This window comes from Schistocerca serialis, chromosome 10, assembly GCF_023864345.2.
Source record: "Schistocerca serialis cubense isolate TAMUIC-IGC-003099 chromosome 10, iqSchSeri2.2, whole genome shotgun sequence".
NCBI lineage: Eukaryota > Metazoa > Arthropoda > Insecta > Orthoptera > Acrididae > Schistocerca > Schistocerca serialis.
Genome location: NC_064647.1, coordinates 53,074,147 through 53,090,663, shown reverse-complemented (window position 1 = coordinate 53,090,663; position 16,517 = coordinate 53,074,147). Strand labels below are relative to the sequence as shown.

Sequence of the window (16,517 nt, the reverse complement as noted above, 5' to 3'; positions counted from 1 at the left end):
CTGCGACACCCGAATGTGAACAGCTTCTAGACCTGGGGAGGAGGATTGGAATGAAGTGAGCATGATCTAGCTCCCTCATAGTGAGGGGGACATTGTATCACTCACAATTTGGAGAAGAGAAGGGTATCACTCGAGCCTCTTCTGCTCATTTCCAATGGAGGAAGGCACAGTGACAGTGAGAGGAGCTTGAAATCTCCACCACATGGCAGCCTAAGGCATTGGAGATAGCAATAGAGTCCACGATAACATCGTCTGCCAGTGTCAGGCCGGAAACTGGAGAACGGATCTCAGTCCCAGAGAGCCATCGGAGATTGGCCCACACGGCAGAAGAGAGATTGGAACTGTTAAAAGATCTACTGAATGAAATCCAGATAGCTTTCTCGCTATCCCGAAGAATGTGATGACACTGTGCCCACATCTGTTTATAATGAATGCAGTTTGCCACCATAGGATGACAGTTAAAAACGCAGAAGACAGGTCTTCACACACAAATTGTGTCGCAGCACACCCCAGGCCACCAAAGGACTGGGACCGAACACGGTAAAGAGGAAGTGTGCGGATCAGCACATTCTGCAGTGGTAAGGATAATGTTTGTAAGATATTCCACCTGAACAACAGGAGAAATATTGTTCGTCGAAGGTCTCTAGGAAAGACAGAAGCCTCCAGTTGGCCTTGGTAAACTGCCATTTGGGTGTGCACTTATGTGGGGTAGGAGTCGGCAAATGTACGGCACACGGGAAATGGTCGCTTGAGTATATGTTAGGCAGAACGGATCACTTGAGACAATGGGTAAACTGGGCAGTACAGAAGGGTAGGTCCAAATGGGAACAGGTGTGTGAGGAGTCTGAAAGGAACGTTGGTGCTCCTGTGTTAACGAAGAAGAGATTAAGTTGATTAAGAAGGTCAGCCAAAAGGGCGCCTCTGGGGAAGGTTCTGGGAGAACCCCAAAATGGATGGTGCACATTAAAGTCACTAAGCAGCAGAAAGGGGGTGGGGTAGCTGCCTAATAAGCAATAGGAAGTCTGTCCTGGTGACATCGTACAATGGAGGTATGTAAACGGTACAAATGGAAAAGTTTATGTGAGGAAGCAAAAGGCAAACTGCAACAGCTTGAAGGCGTCAGGGAGATGGGCTGACTATGAACAGCACCCCATGTGAGCAGCATAAACCCCCCCCCCCCCCCAAATGAGATATAATGCCGACCTTGGGGGGAAGGTCTTAATGGACCGGGAAAAAATGGAAGAGCTCAAAAAGGTCGTGAGGTTGCAATTTCATTTCCTGAAGGCAGGGAACAGGTGGACGTTGCGTACACCCTCTTTGTTGGATCGAAGAACACAAACGTACCACTGGAGAAGAGACATGACAAGGAAAGAAAAAGGAATGTCAGGCAGCCTAGTGAAAATAACACCATGGGAAGAATTCAGCGTTCAATGGGCCTCAACATGAACAATACAGCCATGTAGGAGTGGAGCTGCAAGCAGTAGCTGTGATAGAGGATCAGTAGTAGTCTCATAAAAGCAAAGTGCCACTGCGTAAACAAGAGCAAGATTTCACAGGGCCAGCAAATGCATCATCAACACCTTTCTGAATAATAAACAGATTTTCCGTAGTGAAGTACGTGAAACCACAAGGAACCTTAGTGCAACTGGGAGGGTCTTTGAATCATTTGCCTCATTCCGTTTACATTTCGTAAACATTGACTATGAAGATGATTGGCTCACTGCGAGAAAATCCCACACAATTGCCAGCGTCTCAGAAGGGGGTGCAACTGCCTTAGGCGATTGTTCCCACCTCATGTCACACCCCTCAAACACTTGACAGAGACCAATCAGCAATTTGGGAAGGTAGCAGCTCAGGCAATCACCCCCTCCCTGGGCCTGGCCTGTACCACGGGGTACATACGAACCCTACCTGAAGACCCGGGGCTGGGAATTACGCATTACCCGTTACACGTGGGCTGGACTTCCTGGGCGCTCAGGGAGGAAGAAAAAGAGGAACCTCAAATGCCGATGCAGATGAAGGATAGGAGCAGGTGAATGAAGAAAGAGAAAAGGAACAGTGGAGAGTATTCTGATATTGACGAACGAAAATACAGAATACATATTCGAAAACAGACCAGACATGTTCCCAAGGGAAAGAAAAAAGAACAGCAAGAGGACAGACATGCGCCATGGAAGAGCAAAGATACTGCAAAGGCTGGAGCCCCACGGCAGCCAAGCACGAACCCGGCACACAGTTCAAGACCCCTGGGGGGGAGATTCTGAAGTGGTGTTCTGTTACTACTACAAATATCTATGTCACTTACGTATGCATAGATAACAAACAAGGCTTACTCCACGAATTACCTAAAATGTTACCATTATCCACCTAATAGTATGTCAGCCCATCTCTAAAATGGAATACAGCAGCAATTCTGTGTGTGTGCGCATCTGACAAGCTCTCTGTAGTTCCTGGAGGTACGTGGCACCATATGTCTATGCAACAGGTAATACAATTTCTGTATGTTATCTGCCACTGGTTAGCAGGCACGGAGTTGACACTCTACAGTATCTCAAACGTGTTCCGCCGCATTCATACAAGGTGCTCTAGTGGCAGAGACACCAGTTCTCTATTGTGCTCTTCAAACCACTACAGTACAATTCCGGCCTTGTGGCCAGTCATCCCGAAGGGAGATGCCTTGCTATGAGGGTTGACATCTAGCATGCAGTGATGCATGCTGAACCAGAATAATGTTGACACAGCCCACAACTGTCACAGTGCTTTTGATTACTACCTCAGTCCCACGGGCGCCGAGGTGAAAGTTCCTCATAGCATAATACTGCCTCCTATCTGCCCCCTCCCACTGGCCTGCATCCATGGCTTGCTTTATATTTTGAGAAATGGTTTATTTGGATGACATATCTGGACACAACCATCAACCTGGTGTAACAAACCTATCTGTAAACCATGTCCTTTTCGTTCAAATGATCTACCAAGTCCTTGGCAAAATCGCTCTGTTATAGGCAAATCTCTAAGCTTTTACCTTCTATACGTTATTGCTTCTTCGTATTCCTGTATCAGACAGTAGTTTACCTCTCACCACCACTCCTTAATTTCCTCCATAACCTCAACTCCTTTTCGAATCTGAATTTCACCTGGTCCTTCTCCAAAACCCAAGCCACCTTCCTGGATGTTGACCTTCATCTTGTTGAAGCTCACATCCACACCTCTGTCCATATCAAACCCACAAACAAACAACAGTACCTTCACTTTGATAGCTGCCATCCTTTCCACATCAAACGCTCCCTTCCCTACAGCCTAGGTATTCGTGGCAAACGTATCTGCTCCAGTGACGAATCCCTCAACAACTACACCAATAACCTGACCAGTGCTTTCCTCTCCCGCAACTATCCTGCAGACCTTGTCCACAAACAGATTTCCCAAGCAATACATTCCTCCCCGTCCAACAACAATGTTCCTACCCCCAGACCACACAGAAGCATCCCCCTTGTCACCCAATATTATCCTGGCCTCGAAAACATCAACAAATTACTCCGCCAGGGATATGACTTTCTCAAGTCAACCCCTGAAATGAGATCATCCCTTGACAAAATTCTCCCCACACCACCCAGAGTTGCCTTTCGTCGCCCCCCTAACCTCCGTAACATCCTTGTTAAACCCTACAATATTCCCAGACTACCTTCTCTACCCAACGGTTCCTACCCCTGTAACCGACCCCGCTGCAAAACCTGCCCCATGCATCCCCCACAACCACCTACTCCAGCCCCGCTACTGGTAAAACATACACAATTCAAGGCAGGGCTACATGTGAAACTACACATGTCATTTATCAACTGACATGCCTGCACTGCACAGCCTTTTACATTGGCATGACAACAACCAAACTGGCTGAGCGCATGAACGGACACAGACGAACTGTCCGCCTAGGAGATGCCCAATACCCAGTAGCGGAGCATGCCCTCCAGCATAATTCTAGGGACCTAGGAACCTGCTACACCGTATGTGCCATTTGGCTTCTCCCACCCAACACCAGTCCCTCTGAACTGCGGAGATGGGAACTTGCACTCCAACACATCCTTTCATCCCGCCATCCCCCTGGACTGAACCTACGTTAAACAACCTCACTCCCATTCACTCTTCAGTCTTCTCCTCTTTCCCTTTCCTCTTTAGCCATTCACGCATCTTTTCATCCTACATAGTTGTGTTTATCTTTATACTATATACCTCTTTACTTCTGTATGCATCCTCTTTGGTTTGAAGCTGGCACAGTACTTACAGTAGAATATCTTTGGCTTCCCTCTGACAACGATGCCTCCATCCTTGCTACCCTCCCTGTTTACCTTTCCCTGTTGCTTCATAACCTGGGTTGTGAGTAACTGAATCCACTTTCCCTTCTTCCCTTCTTCCCTTTTTTCCCCTCTCTCCTCCCTGATGAAGGAACAAAGTTCCGAAAGCTAGGAATGTAAATTTTCAGTTCTGTTTTATGTGTATCTATCGGCTGTACTGAGCTGAGGTAAGTACTGGCCAGTACTGGCCAGCCCCTCTATCTCTTTGTTAGTATTTGTTTCAAACAATACGATTCATCTGACCAGTTGCCACATTTATATTGATCCATGGTCCAATCTCTATGGTCTGGAGCCAAATAAAATCTTAACTGGTGATACTGTCAGGACAACACGGGGACACACAAACACTGTTAGCTGCGGGATCCCAGTAAACTCGTCAATGTGGAGTGAACAGTGTGCTCCGAAACACCTGGGCCTCCACCAGCATCTATAATACTACACGGCTAGCATGGAACTCGGTAACAGTTGCAAATTGCCTATATAATGGCTCTGGGATCAACAAAAAGTTTAATATTTCTCATAATTACTGACCAAAATGGAAATTTAAAATTTTGTCATAATCTATTCATTATGAGTCATAATCTTGCATTAAAAGTTTAACAGCCAATAGCCTTGTGCACTGGTAACACCGGTTCTCGTCAGATCAGCGCTGCTGAGCTGGGCTAGCACTTGGATGGGTGACCATCCAGTCTGCCGAGCACTACTGGCAAGCGTGGTGCACTCAGCCCTTGTGAGGCAAACTGAGGAGCTACTTGATTGAGAAGCAGCAGCTCTGGTCTCGTAAACTGACATACAGCCAGGAGAGCGGTGTAATGACCACATGCCTCTCCATATCCTCATCCAGTGACACCTATTGGCTGAGGATGACACGGTGGCCAGTGGGTACCATTGGGCCTTCGTAGCCTGTTCGGGAGGAGTTAAGTAGTAAAAGTTTAACACAATACAACAAGTATTACAGGTAGAAACGAGGTAGCATAGCTGCAGTGCACAGATACCTGGAATTTATTAATCCAGTATTTGAGAATGACAACACTTAGCAGATTCCAACAAACATTACACACAATTTCAAATCTTTATGAAATTCTCTCCTGACAGCGCCACAAAATTATCACGGGAAATGGTTTATTGCCTACTATATTTCTGCTGTTCAAGCAAACACTATATTTTATCTGATACTACTTTTCTATTAACCCTGTTCACAACACATTTTGCAGACAGTATCCACTTATAGCACTGAATGTACCTTCAAACTTATTTCCCGCGTGCCGTACATTTGCCGACTCCTACCCCACATAAGTGCACACCCAAATGGCAGTTTACCAAGGCCAACTGGAGGCTTCTGTCTTTCCTAGCGACCTTCGACGAACAATATTTCTCCTGTTGTTCAGGTGGAATACCTTACAAACATTATCCTTACCACTGCAGAATGTGCTGATCCTCACACTTCCTCTTTACCGTGTTCGGTCCCAGTCCTTTGGTGGCCTGAGGTGTGCTGCGACACAATTTGTGTGTGAAGACCTGTCTTCTGCGTTTTTAACTGTCATCCTATGGTGGCAAACTGCATTCATTATAAACAGATGTGGGCACAGTGTCATCACATTCTTCGGGATAGCGAGAAAGCTAGCTGGATTTCATTCAGTAGATCTTTTAACAGTTCCAATCTCTCTTCTGCCGTGTGGGCCAATCTCCGATGGCTCTCTGGGACTGAGATCCGTTCTCCAGTTTCCAGCCTGACACACAGTTCAGGAGACATGTCATAAATGTTGAGATGCCTGGAAAACTTGCTATTTCTTAAAATGGAACACGAATTACCTGTATTGCATTCATCCAGAATTTCTTAATGTGACCACTTGGTGACTTCTGACAAACTTTAGACATAATTTTGAACATTTTCTACTATACATTTGATGTCAAATATTCAACACATTACAAATGAGTCCAAGCAATCACACTCTGAAACTGTTTCTAACACAGGAGTTCAATTCTTTATGAAACTGCAGGTTTAGTGGTTGTACTCTGCTGTCAGATCACCACCTAGCCTGCTTAACACACCAGAGCAGCCTCTGACCTCCACATTCTGTGATGAGTCATGAAAATCCAACATCTTGTTGCCTACTCACGGTTTCACCACTGTTGAAGCACTTTACATGGAAGCACATAGCAGTAGCATGTGAAAACTTGCCAGCTTCACCCACAGTCCCACCAGGCAGCATTTAAATTCACAACGGGCAGTGGTCGTAACATTTTGGCTCATCAGTAATTATTTGCAGTGTTGTGCCAGTATTATCACAATAATATAATCACAATGGTAACTGGGGTCCCTCCCCCATGAACCATGGCCCTTGCCAATGGTGGGGAGGCTTGCATACCTCAGCAATACAGGTAGCTGTACTGTAGGTGTAATGGCAACAGAGGGGTATCTGTTGACAGGCGACACAAATGAGTGTTCCTGAAGAGGGGCAGCAGCATTCTCAGTAATTGCAGGGGTAACAGTCTGGATGATTGATCTGGCATTGTGAAATCAACCAAAACAGCCATGCTGTGCTGTCACTGCGAATGGCTAAAATCGTGGGGGAAGTAGTCATAATTTTTCCCAAGGGCATGCAGCTCTACTGTACAGTTAAATGATGACTGCATCCTCTTGGGTAAAATATTCCAGTCTACCATTCAGATCTTCGGATGGGGACTACTCAGGACTATGTCATTATCAGAAGAAGATACTTTAATTGGGCATGTAGGTTACAATATTTACAGAGTGGAAAGGACAGATTAAAGTTGGATATAGTGGGAATTAGTGAAGTGTGATGGCAGGAGGAACAGAACTTCCACTTAGGTGAATACAGGATTATAAATACAAAAATAGGAGTAATGCAGGAGTTGGTTTAATAATGAATATGAAAATAGGAACATGGACAAGCTACTACAAACAGCATAATGAATGCATTATTGCAGCCAAGATAGGCACAAAGCCAACATCCACAACAATAGTACAAGTTTATATGCCAACTAGTTCCCTAGACAAACAAATTGAAGAAATGTATGGTCAGAAAAAGAAATGATTCACATAGTTAACGAAGATGAAAATTTAATAGTCAAGGGGGACTGGAATTCAACAGTAGGAAAAGGAAGAGAAGGAAATATGGTAGGAGAATAGGGACTGGAGGGAAAGGAATAAAAGAGCAAGCTGCCTGGTAGAATTTTGCACAGAGAATAATTCAATCATCATGAACACTTGGTTTAAGAATCACAAAGAAGGTTGTACACGTGGAAGAGATCTGAAGACACCAGCAGGAATCAGATTGATTATATAATGGTACGGTAGAGATTTTGGAACCAGATTTTAAATTTTACGACATTTCCAGGTGCAGATATGGACTCTGACCACAATTTATTGGGAATGAACTGCAGATTAAAACTGAAGAGAGAGGAAATAAGGAGATGGGAACTGGATAAAGTGAAAGAACAAGAGGCGGTTGAGAATTTCAGATGGAGCATCAGGGAATGACTGACAAGAACAGGGGAAAGAAATACAGTACAAGGGTAATGGATAGCTTTGCCAGATGAACTACTGAAGGCAGCAGAGGATCAAGTAGGCAAAGAGATGAGGGCTAGTAGAAATCCTTGGTTGACACAAGATTTATTGCATTTAATTGATGAAAAGACAAAATAGAAAATGTGGTAAATGAAGAAGGTGAAAGGGAATAGAAACGTCTAAAAAATGTAACTGACAGAAAGTGGAAAATGGCTAAGCAGGGGTGGCTAGAGGACAAATGTGAGGACTTAAAAGCATGTATCACTAGGGAAAGGTAGATGCTGCCTACAGGAAAATTAAAGAGACCTTTTGAGAAAAAAGAACCATTTGTATGAATATCAAGAGCTCAAATGTAAACCCAGTTCTAAGCAAAGAAGGGAAAGCAGAAAGGTGGAAGGAGTATATAGAGGATCTATACAAGGGAGATGTACTTGAAGGCAATACTATAGAAATGGAAGAAAATGCAGACGAAGACGAGATGGAAGATATGATACTATGTGAAGAATTTGACAGAGCGCTGGAAGACCTGAGTCGAAACAAGGCCCCGCAAGTAGACAATATTCAGTTGGAACTACAGATAGCCTTGGGAGAGCCAGCCATGACAAAATGCTTCCGTCTGGTGTGCAAGAGGTATGAGACAGGTGAATTAACTTCAGACTTCAAGAAGAATATTATAATTCCAATTCCAAAGAAAGCAGTTGCTGACAGGTGTGAATATTACTGAACTACCAGTTTAATAAGTCATGGTTGCAAAATACTGACACAGATTCTTTACAGAAGAAGAATGGACAAACTAGTAGAAGCTGACCTCGAGGAAGATCAGTTTGGATTCCAGAGAAATATAGGAACATGTGAGGCAATACTGAACCAACGACTTCTCATAGGAAATAGGATAAGCAAAGGCAAATCTGTCTTTATGGCATTTGGACCTATGAGTTCGCCACCTATCTGAGCTTCCTGAAGCTACAGGGGCTGAAGCGAGAATACTCCATGATGTTCCACAACAAATTCCACATTTTTTCAACCAAAATTCACCACGAAAAAAAAGTTTTGCATTAGTTATAGAGTGCTCATCGTATATTTGTAGTGTCTGTGCAGCATACAGTGGCCGATGTGCAGTGACCAATTTTCATTAAAAGCGCTGGGCAAGTTCCTTTGTTTGTTTGAAAGGGGAGGCCGACAAGCTTTTGCCACCTTCCTGCCAGTTGGCAAGGCCAGAATCAAGGTGGCTACCATGCAATCCTTCTCAAAAAAATTTACAGTAACTATTCAATAATAAAAAATAAATAAATAAACACATTTTTGCTTTACTTATAGCTTTGTGTGTCAGGATGATCACGATGTGTGCATTACTTCATTAATGATCAGAGTAATTGTGATATTTACTGTGAGAAATTTGGAGGTGTCTGTCTGACACCACTTTCGAGAAAACTGAGCTGATATAGCACACTCATTTACGTTCGCACCATGTCAGAGATAAAGCCAACGCAAAATATCCACAACATTCCTCGTATTTTGTAAATGGTTTCAGACATCTAAATGAGAATTTGGCAAATGATAGCATCCAAATAGAAGAGTATTTTGCCATATCATTATTATACAAAATTTAATTATCTACCATATTATTCCACCAACTAAAGACTTTTTCGATGAAAAAATGCAATTTTTACAGGCCATTGATTGCTGATGAAACAAGAAATGCTATGGGTTCTGGAACAACATTAGTGAAGGCATTACACTTTTTTTTTCTTTCCCCCCCCCCCCCCCCCCCCCCCACAGGAGATGTGCTTTTTCATAAGCTACTGATCTTACTTTTTCTCAGTTCTTCACATAATAAATTTAATAAACCACTGTTTCAGAATTCTGTCACAATTGTGTCTGTACATCACCTCACAAAGGTGAGACTGTGTAAGCCCTGCTGTGTTTTGGAAAAAGAAGCAAAGTCTAACACGGCAACCAGAGAAATGTGTAGGTTTTACTCAAAATTCACCACTAGTGATGCTTCTCTGAAAGTTAAAAATGCTTACCAAGCCAGGCAAAAATAAATTCCTGCACTTTCAGCAGAATTCTTTTTCGATACTAACCAAACCAGAAGTGACAGTTCGTTTTGAGTGACCAGCATGCAAATGTGGGTGTAGACGGGCCCCACTTAATAATTACAAAAAATGTGAACGTAAGCTTCAGTTTAGAACAGCACATCCCCTACAACACCTGCCCACAACCCCCCACCACTACCACTCTCCCCACGTGTGCCCTGCCGTCTGCGTATCTACCAGCCACGGTATTTTATGCGGACTCTAGCTATTGTATGCGAAGTGCTTTGTTATTTGAGGTTTCAGTGTAACCAAAGTGCAAATGGTTAAGCTATTCTGAAAAAAGTTACATCACTGTGTCATCCATTCTTTGATAACACAACAAATTGTTGAGGTCTCGGGCTTTGACTGCCTAACAGTAGCTACTAACATCATACACAGGTTTTTTTTTTTTTTTCAGCCCTGTTTGGTAAATCATTTTTGGAAAATGTGTGGTAGTACATCATGATCACAAACTTACCAGTTCTGGCTTAACAAAAATAAACTCTTCTTGTGTCTGTTCATTATCATTTTCATGTTCTTGCTGGCAAATCTGAAACAGTAATGGATAATTTTAAAGACTTTTGCTTAAATAGGTGTGATTATATTATTCCACTTACAAAAAGTTAGATAGACCCTATGTTCTTTAAATATATATCAATATAACAGACTCTATAACAAGGTTTCACAATATGGAATAGATGATTCAGTTAATGCTGCTAAGTGACGTTTCAGAAAATTTAAAAATGCAGTGGAACAGGTGAATATAAAAAATAACATTCTTATTAATTTCCTAAACACAATATAATTAAAAAATATGCACAGTGCAAAGTTTCATTTTTAAGCATTTGCTGTAAAGCATACTTCAATACACAAACGAAGTGTAATATCTGCTTGTCTCAGGGATGTCTGCTGACATACTAACTACTGTGTTCATCAGTCAAGAAGAACTACTTTATTTCTTTACTACTACTACTACTACTACTACACATACCATTTTTAACTGAAGTTAAATATGTGGTGAAAGGGCAGCCACAAACTCAATTTGCCAATGAAAAATAGTCATAGTTAGGATAAATGTATCACTGACATGGGAATGCTGTTGTCCTTGTGCATAGCTGCAGTCCTACACAACAAGTCTATTATACAATATAATGTGTCATGTGAAAACTGTAAATCATGCTTTCACTCTTGTGACCGCAGAGATGAAGGCAATGCAATGTTCTGTGAAATTCCATAAAAACAGACAATGGAAAAGATACAAGAATTACGGAAGAGAACAATCAAACTAAGCACGGTGAAGATGTGGGTGAAAGGTAACAAAAAAGTGAAAATGGAGCAGTTTTATCAATGTATCCATTTCACTTAATTCCTCTTATGTGAAAAGACCAATTCAACTGATACATGCTAAAGGAATATACCTTATCATTGTAATTAAAAACATGGGGCTGGTTGATTCGAAACCATTAAGGAATCATCAATTTAATGTTGGAGGGAAGTGGGCAAAAGATATAAAGGGAGACCAAGAGACAAATACGGTTAGCAGGTTTAAATGAATGTGTGTTGCATTAGTTAGCTAGAGGTGATGAGGCCTTCACAAGTATGATTAGCATGAAGAGCTTCACGAAACTAGTCTTTGGACTGAAGACGACGATAACATGCTGCTGCTGCTGTTGTTCCCCTCCATCTGAAGACTTTCCCAGGAAAGCCTCTTCGTCTCCGAATAACTACTGCAACCTACATCCATTTGAGCCTGCATACTGTATCCTTACTTAGGTCTCCCTCTACAATTTTAACCCCAGCCCTTCCTAATACTTCCCTCCATTGCCACACTTGTAATTCTTCTATAGCACCAAATTTCAAAAGCTATTCTCTTCTTGTCTGAACTGCTTATCACCGAAGTTTCTCTACCATACAAAGCTGCACTCCACATAAATACCTTCAAAATGGCTTCCTGACAGATTTATATTCAAAGTTAACAAGTTTCTCTTTTCCACAAATGCTTTTCTTGCTATCGATAGTCTGCAGTTCATATCCTCTCTACTTCATCTTTCATCAGTGTTTTGTTGGCCGGATAGAAAAACTCATCTACTAGTTTTCATGTACCATATGCTCATCTGGTGACAGAATTACAAAGTTGCTGGCAAACCTCAAAGTTTTTGTTTCTTCTACCTGAACTTTAATTCCAAATAAAATATTTCTCCTTGGTTTCCTTCACAGCTTGTTCAGTGTACAGATTGAATAACATTGGGGATAGGCTACAACTCTGTCTTACTCTCTTCTCAAGTATGGCTTCCTTTCATGCCCTTTGACTCATATCTGCACCAGGCTTCTATACAAATTGCAAATAACCTTTTGCTATCTGTTTTTATCCTTGTTACCTTCAATATTTCAGAGGCTGTAACCCAGTCAAAATTGTCAAAAGCTTTCTCTAAATCTACAAATGTAGGTTTACCTTTCTTCAAATACCTTCAATGATATGTCATAGGATCAGTATTGCTTCCCGTGTTCTTACATTTCTCCAGAACTGATCTTATCCAAACCAAGCATCTAACAGTTTTTCTATTCTTCTGCAAATGTTTTGAATCAGTATTTTTCAAACATGTGTATAAAACTGATAATACAATAATATTCACACCTGTCAGCATCTACTTTATTGAAATTGGAACTATTACACTATTCTTGAGGTATGAGGGTATTTGCTCTATCACACATATATTGCACACCAGATGAAATAGTTTTGCCCTGGTTAGCTATCCCAAGGATCTCAAAAATTCTGAGGAATTGTTATCAACTACAGGGGCTCATGTTCCTATTGAAGACTGTGTTCTGTCAATTTTCTTCTTCTTCTTCTTCTTCTTCTTCTTCTTCTTCATGAAATCACGTATTGGTTAAAACATAGGTGGTTTTGTTGGACAGTCACAATTTACGACCTGACAAGCTCAGCTAGGGTATGAAACTAGACATCCCCCCCCCCCTTTTTTTCCTCCAAATTTTGATTGAAGTGACAGCCTGATCTGTAGTGTAACCACAGAGCAAGATTTGGTTGAAAGGTGATAACTCTGTTGGGAGTCGGCAAAGTCAACAAATTTGAATGTCAGATAAAAGTTGTGGTAATAGACTGACCTGTAGTGTAGCTATATGTTTACATTCACACCGCATTGAAACATGCTTTGCCTTATTTAATGTACTTTTCTGTCATCAATATTAAAACTACAACAGAAATACAGAAAACATATATTAGATCTGGACAAGTTTTCAATGACAATTTCAAAGAATGTTCTTGAAACTAAGAGTTCTGATGATGTGTGCACCAGCACTTTCAGCAGAATCTAGGTTCAGTGTGCCAAATCACAAATTTGATTGAGTCGACTAATAACTTTACCTAGGCAACAAGACACAAGCTAGCAACAGATCTAGTAGACACTGATGTTGGATGTCAGATTGGGGCAAGAAATGTTATACATGACCTGAGTAAAATGTCTTCAGTTTAGTGGCCACATGAGAAATAATTAGATAATTATTTATTTATAGGCATGCTTTGGAACAAGTGTGAAATACATGAAAGAAGTTATATTATGGGAGGTAAAATACACACTCAAGCGTGCAAACATAATAATCACCTGCACACAATAAGATTAGAACGATGGATTTGAGGGGGGGGGGAGAGAGAATGAGTGCAAGGGTCAAATTAAAATCCCTCTTCCCACACAATTTGCTGAAGATCTTTGACACCATACCATATTTTTGTCTTACTGCTGCAAAGATAACACTCAGGGATAGTCAATAGGATTTAATCACAATATAAAGTGATTTACCGATTTTTTAATACTAAAATCAGCATGAAAAACCCTCTGAATTGTTGGGACCCATGTTGGAGGTTAATATAAGTCAATGGCAATTCCCCATATGTGATAAAGAAACAACTAAATACAGACAGGAGCTCTGGGATTGTAGTTAAGGGCATCACATTTACTTTAACATTTCTACAGATATGTAAAAGCTGACACGTATTCCAACATTTGCAAGAAACTTTCAATTTCATTATGCTCCATTTGTTATTGGATGATGAGGAAAACCATTTATTGGTATCTATCATCAATAAATCAACACTTTGTGGTGAAAATGAGCAACAATCTACACAGTCTGGGCTGAACACTGACATTTACAAACATTATAATACAAAGTAAAATACACAGCCATGTACTTGGGTGATTATTGGAAGTGTGACACCACACAACTTTATAAACCATCAAGGAAAAAAAAGGGAAAAAAACAGAAAGAGAGGACTATTTCTTCTATATCTTAACTCTTTCCCCATTCCTGATGGTTCTTATTCATGATGTGAACTATTTATAATGCCATAAACGGAAGAAATCATAAAATTATGATACAAGATGATTTCTTAAACAGAATATTGTAGCTAACTAGCTACATAATCATCATCATCATCATCATCATCATCATCATCATCATCATGATCATGTAAGCACATATGAATTATAAGCCTAACTATGGTACAAATGACAGGACTCCATCAAAATATTTAGGTACAAAATGAGCTAGGGAACATGCAAATAAGTTTAAAACCTTCAGCAAGTTTGCACATTGTTGACTCCTTCAGTCAATACATCTATTTTACTGCTTCTGTATAGCCACTGGGGCATTGAGTTGTCCACTTAGTCAATGGGATAGGCTTATCAAGGTTTCAATATGACCATATCTAATCTAGTTGCAGCAATATTACTCGTGTTGCACGTCCAAAATGTTAACACAACATTTTAAATAAGCAAAAACCAATTTCAAGGAAAATATGGGACGTAAGGTAGACACTGACTAGCCTACCTGCATACAGCACTAAATTTACTGTTCGATACTGCTGCTCTCGCAGAATACCGAAGATGGATGAAATCTTTCAATAATTTCTTCAAAAATGGCATCTCACAACCGAAGAATAAAGAGTCATGGCTTGTCCCAACTACGACTAAATTTACTATTATCCCTGAATTCTATTATGAACCCTGATTGTACGACTGGTTGATGGACACAAAAGAAATGGCAGCACTTTTATGGTATAAGTTGTCAAACAATCTGTTAAAATCATTTCCGTAAATAGCTATCCAACACAACAGCTAACCGAGCCACGTGAAATAACTTTGTTTCAGTATAATTGAGAAAATGTATTTACTTCTCCTGGGGGACATCTGAAATTTTCTATAAGTATTTTCGTAATAATGAATATTACAAGAGCAGTTAATTATTTACCTTTGCTGTACTGTAATCCAACGTACTTTCCTTCTTGATATGAGTCACATCCATCTGCAACCGAACACTGAGAAATATTCTCACATCCAAAAATCAGGCGTGCAGCCACTCAAGCTTTTCAGCAGATAACGTAAACAAACATTCGCACAGTGCACCAAATACCCGCTCGGCGCTCCAGACGCACAAGGATTTTATCGCTTTGCTTGGGCCACAAAAATGACGAAAGACGATCTACGTGGTTGTTACCAATATGTACGATAATCTTCATTCATACTATTTCCACGACAGATTAATAAAAATGTGCAAGACTTCTAGACGATCAAATTGTTGAAGAAATGATTCAAACTAGTTCTGGTAATTTGTCTTCGAGCTCATAACATTGCCAGCGCCTCTATTGCGGACTGCAACTGTATGTTGGTGACACTGTTCCTGTTTTACTTTTGCCAGCAACTTGCGGAAAGCTGAGAACATGCGTGGTCAGGTGGCAGGTTTCGCCGGATCTAGAACAGGGTTCTGTAAGTCTTTCTGGGATATAATCGGTAATGAACTAACTTAGGATTGTGTGACTAGGGCCTCCCGTCGGGTAGACCTTTCGCCAGGTGCAAGTCTTTCGATTTGACGCCACTTAGGTGACTTGCGCGTCGATGGGGATGAAATGATGATGATTAGGGCAACACATCACCCAGTCCCTGAAAGCAGAAAATCTCCGATCCAGCCGGGAATCGAACCCGGGCCCTGAGGATTGACATTCTGTCGCGCTGAGCACACAGCTACCGTGAGCGGACATTAACTAACTAAAATGCGTAATAACTGACGTCAAGCAAATCACTGTCTCCGCAGTTCATGGAAGGAATGACCGTATTGATACGGTATCGTACAAATCTCAGCGGAAGACGATTAAAGATTTCAGGCCGATTACTCTCACGGACTCTGTAAAATTCTGACATGGATTGTCAACAACAGGACGAAATCATTGCTAAAGAACATAGTAGGTCCGTATCAGGCAAGCGCGGCACAGGGATGGTCGCCCATGAACGAGTGAGAATTATCTATTTATTTACTTCTGGCTCCGAGCTCTGCAAGTGCAAAACCGCGCTAGTATTCTCAGATTTCGAAAAAGGCTTCAATAGTTCCTTTTCAATACAGTGATGAAGATGGGATTCGAGATCCAATTCACAATCTAAAGCCTAGTTTACACGACGACACTAGGTTGCAGGCACCTATGCTATAGGCCACAGCGCATGCGCGCCGCTCTTTTGCGCAACTCGTCGGTGAAACTAAACAGTTTCGGCTTGTTCCAAC

At 41.4% G+C, this 16,517-nt stretch overlaps 1 protein-coding gene across 1 annotated transcript in view; it reads right to left on the bottom strand.

The window, feature by feature from the left end:
• LOC126425226 (zinc finger protein ZFP2-like) overlaps nt 1-15,365 on the bottom strand; it is a 66,999-nt gene extending 51,634 nt beyond the window's left edge. Inside the window, exons 1-2 of the mRNA XM_050088183.1 lie at nt 15,216-15,365; nt 10,432-10,503 (exon numbers count right to left, since the gene is read on the bottom strand). Of these exons, the coding sequence (XP_049944140.1) occupies nt 10,432-10,503; nt 15,216-15,269 (126 nt within the window). The 5' untranslated portion in view covers nt 15,270-15,365. The remainder of the gene's footprint in view (nt 1-10,431; nt 10,504-15,215) is intronic.
• Nucleotides 15,366-16,517: the final 1,152 nt, after the last annotated feature.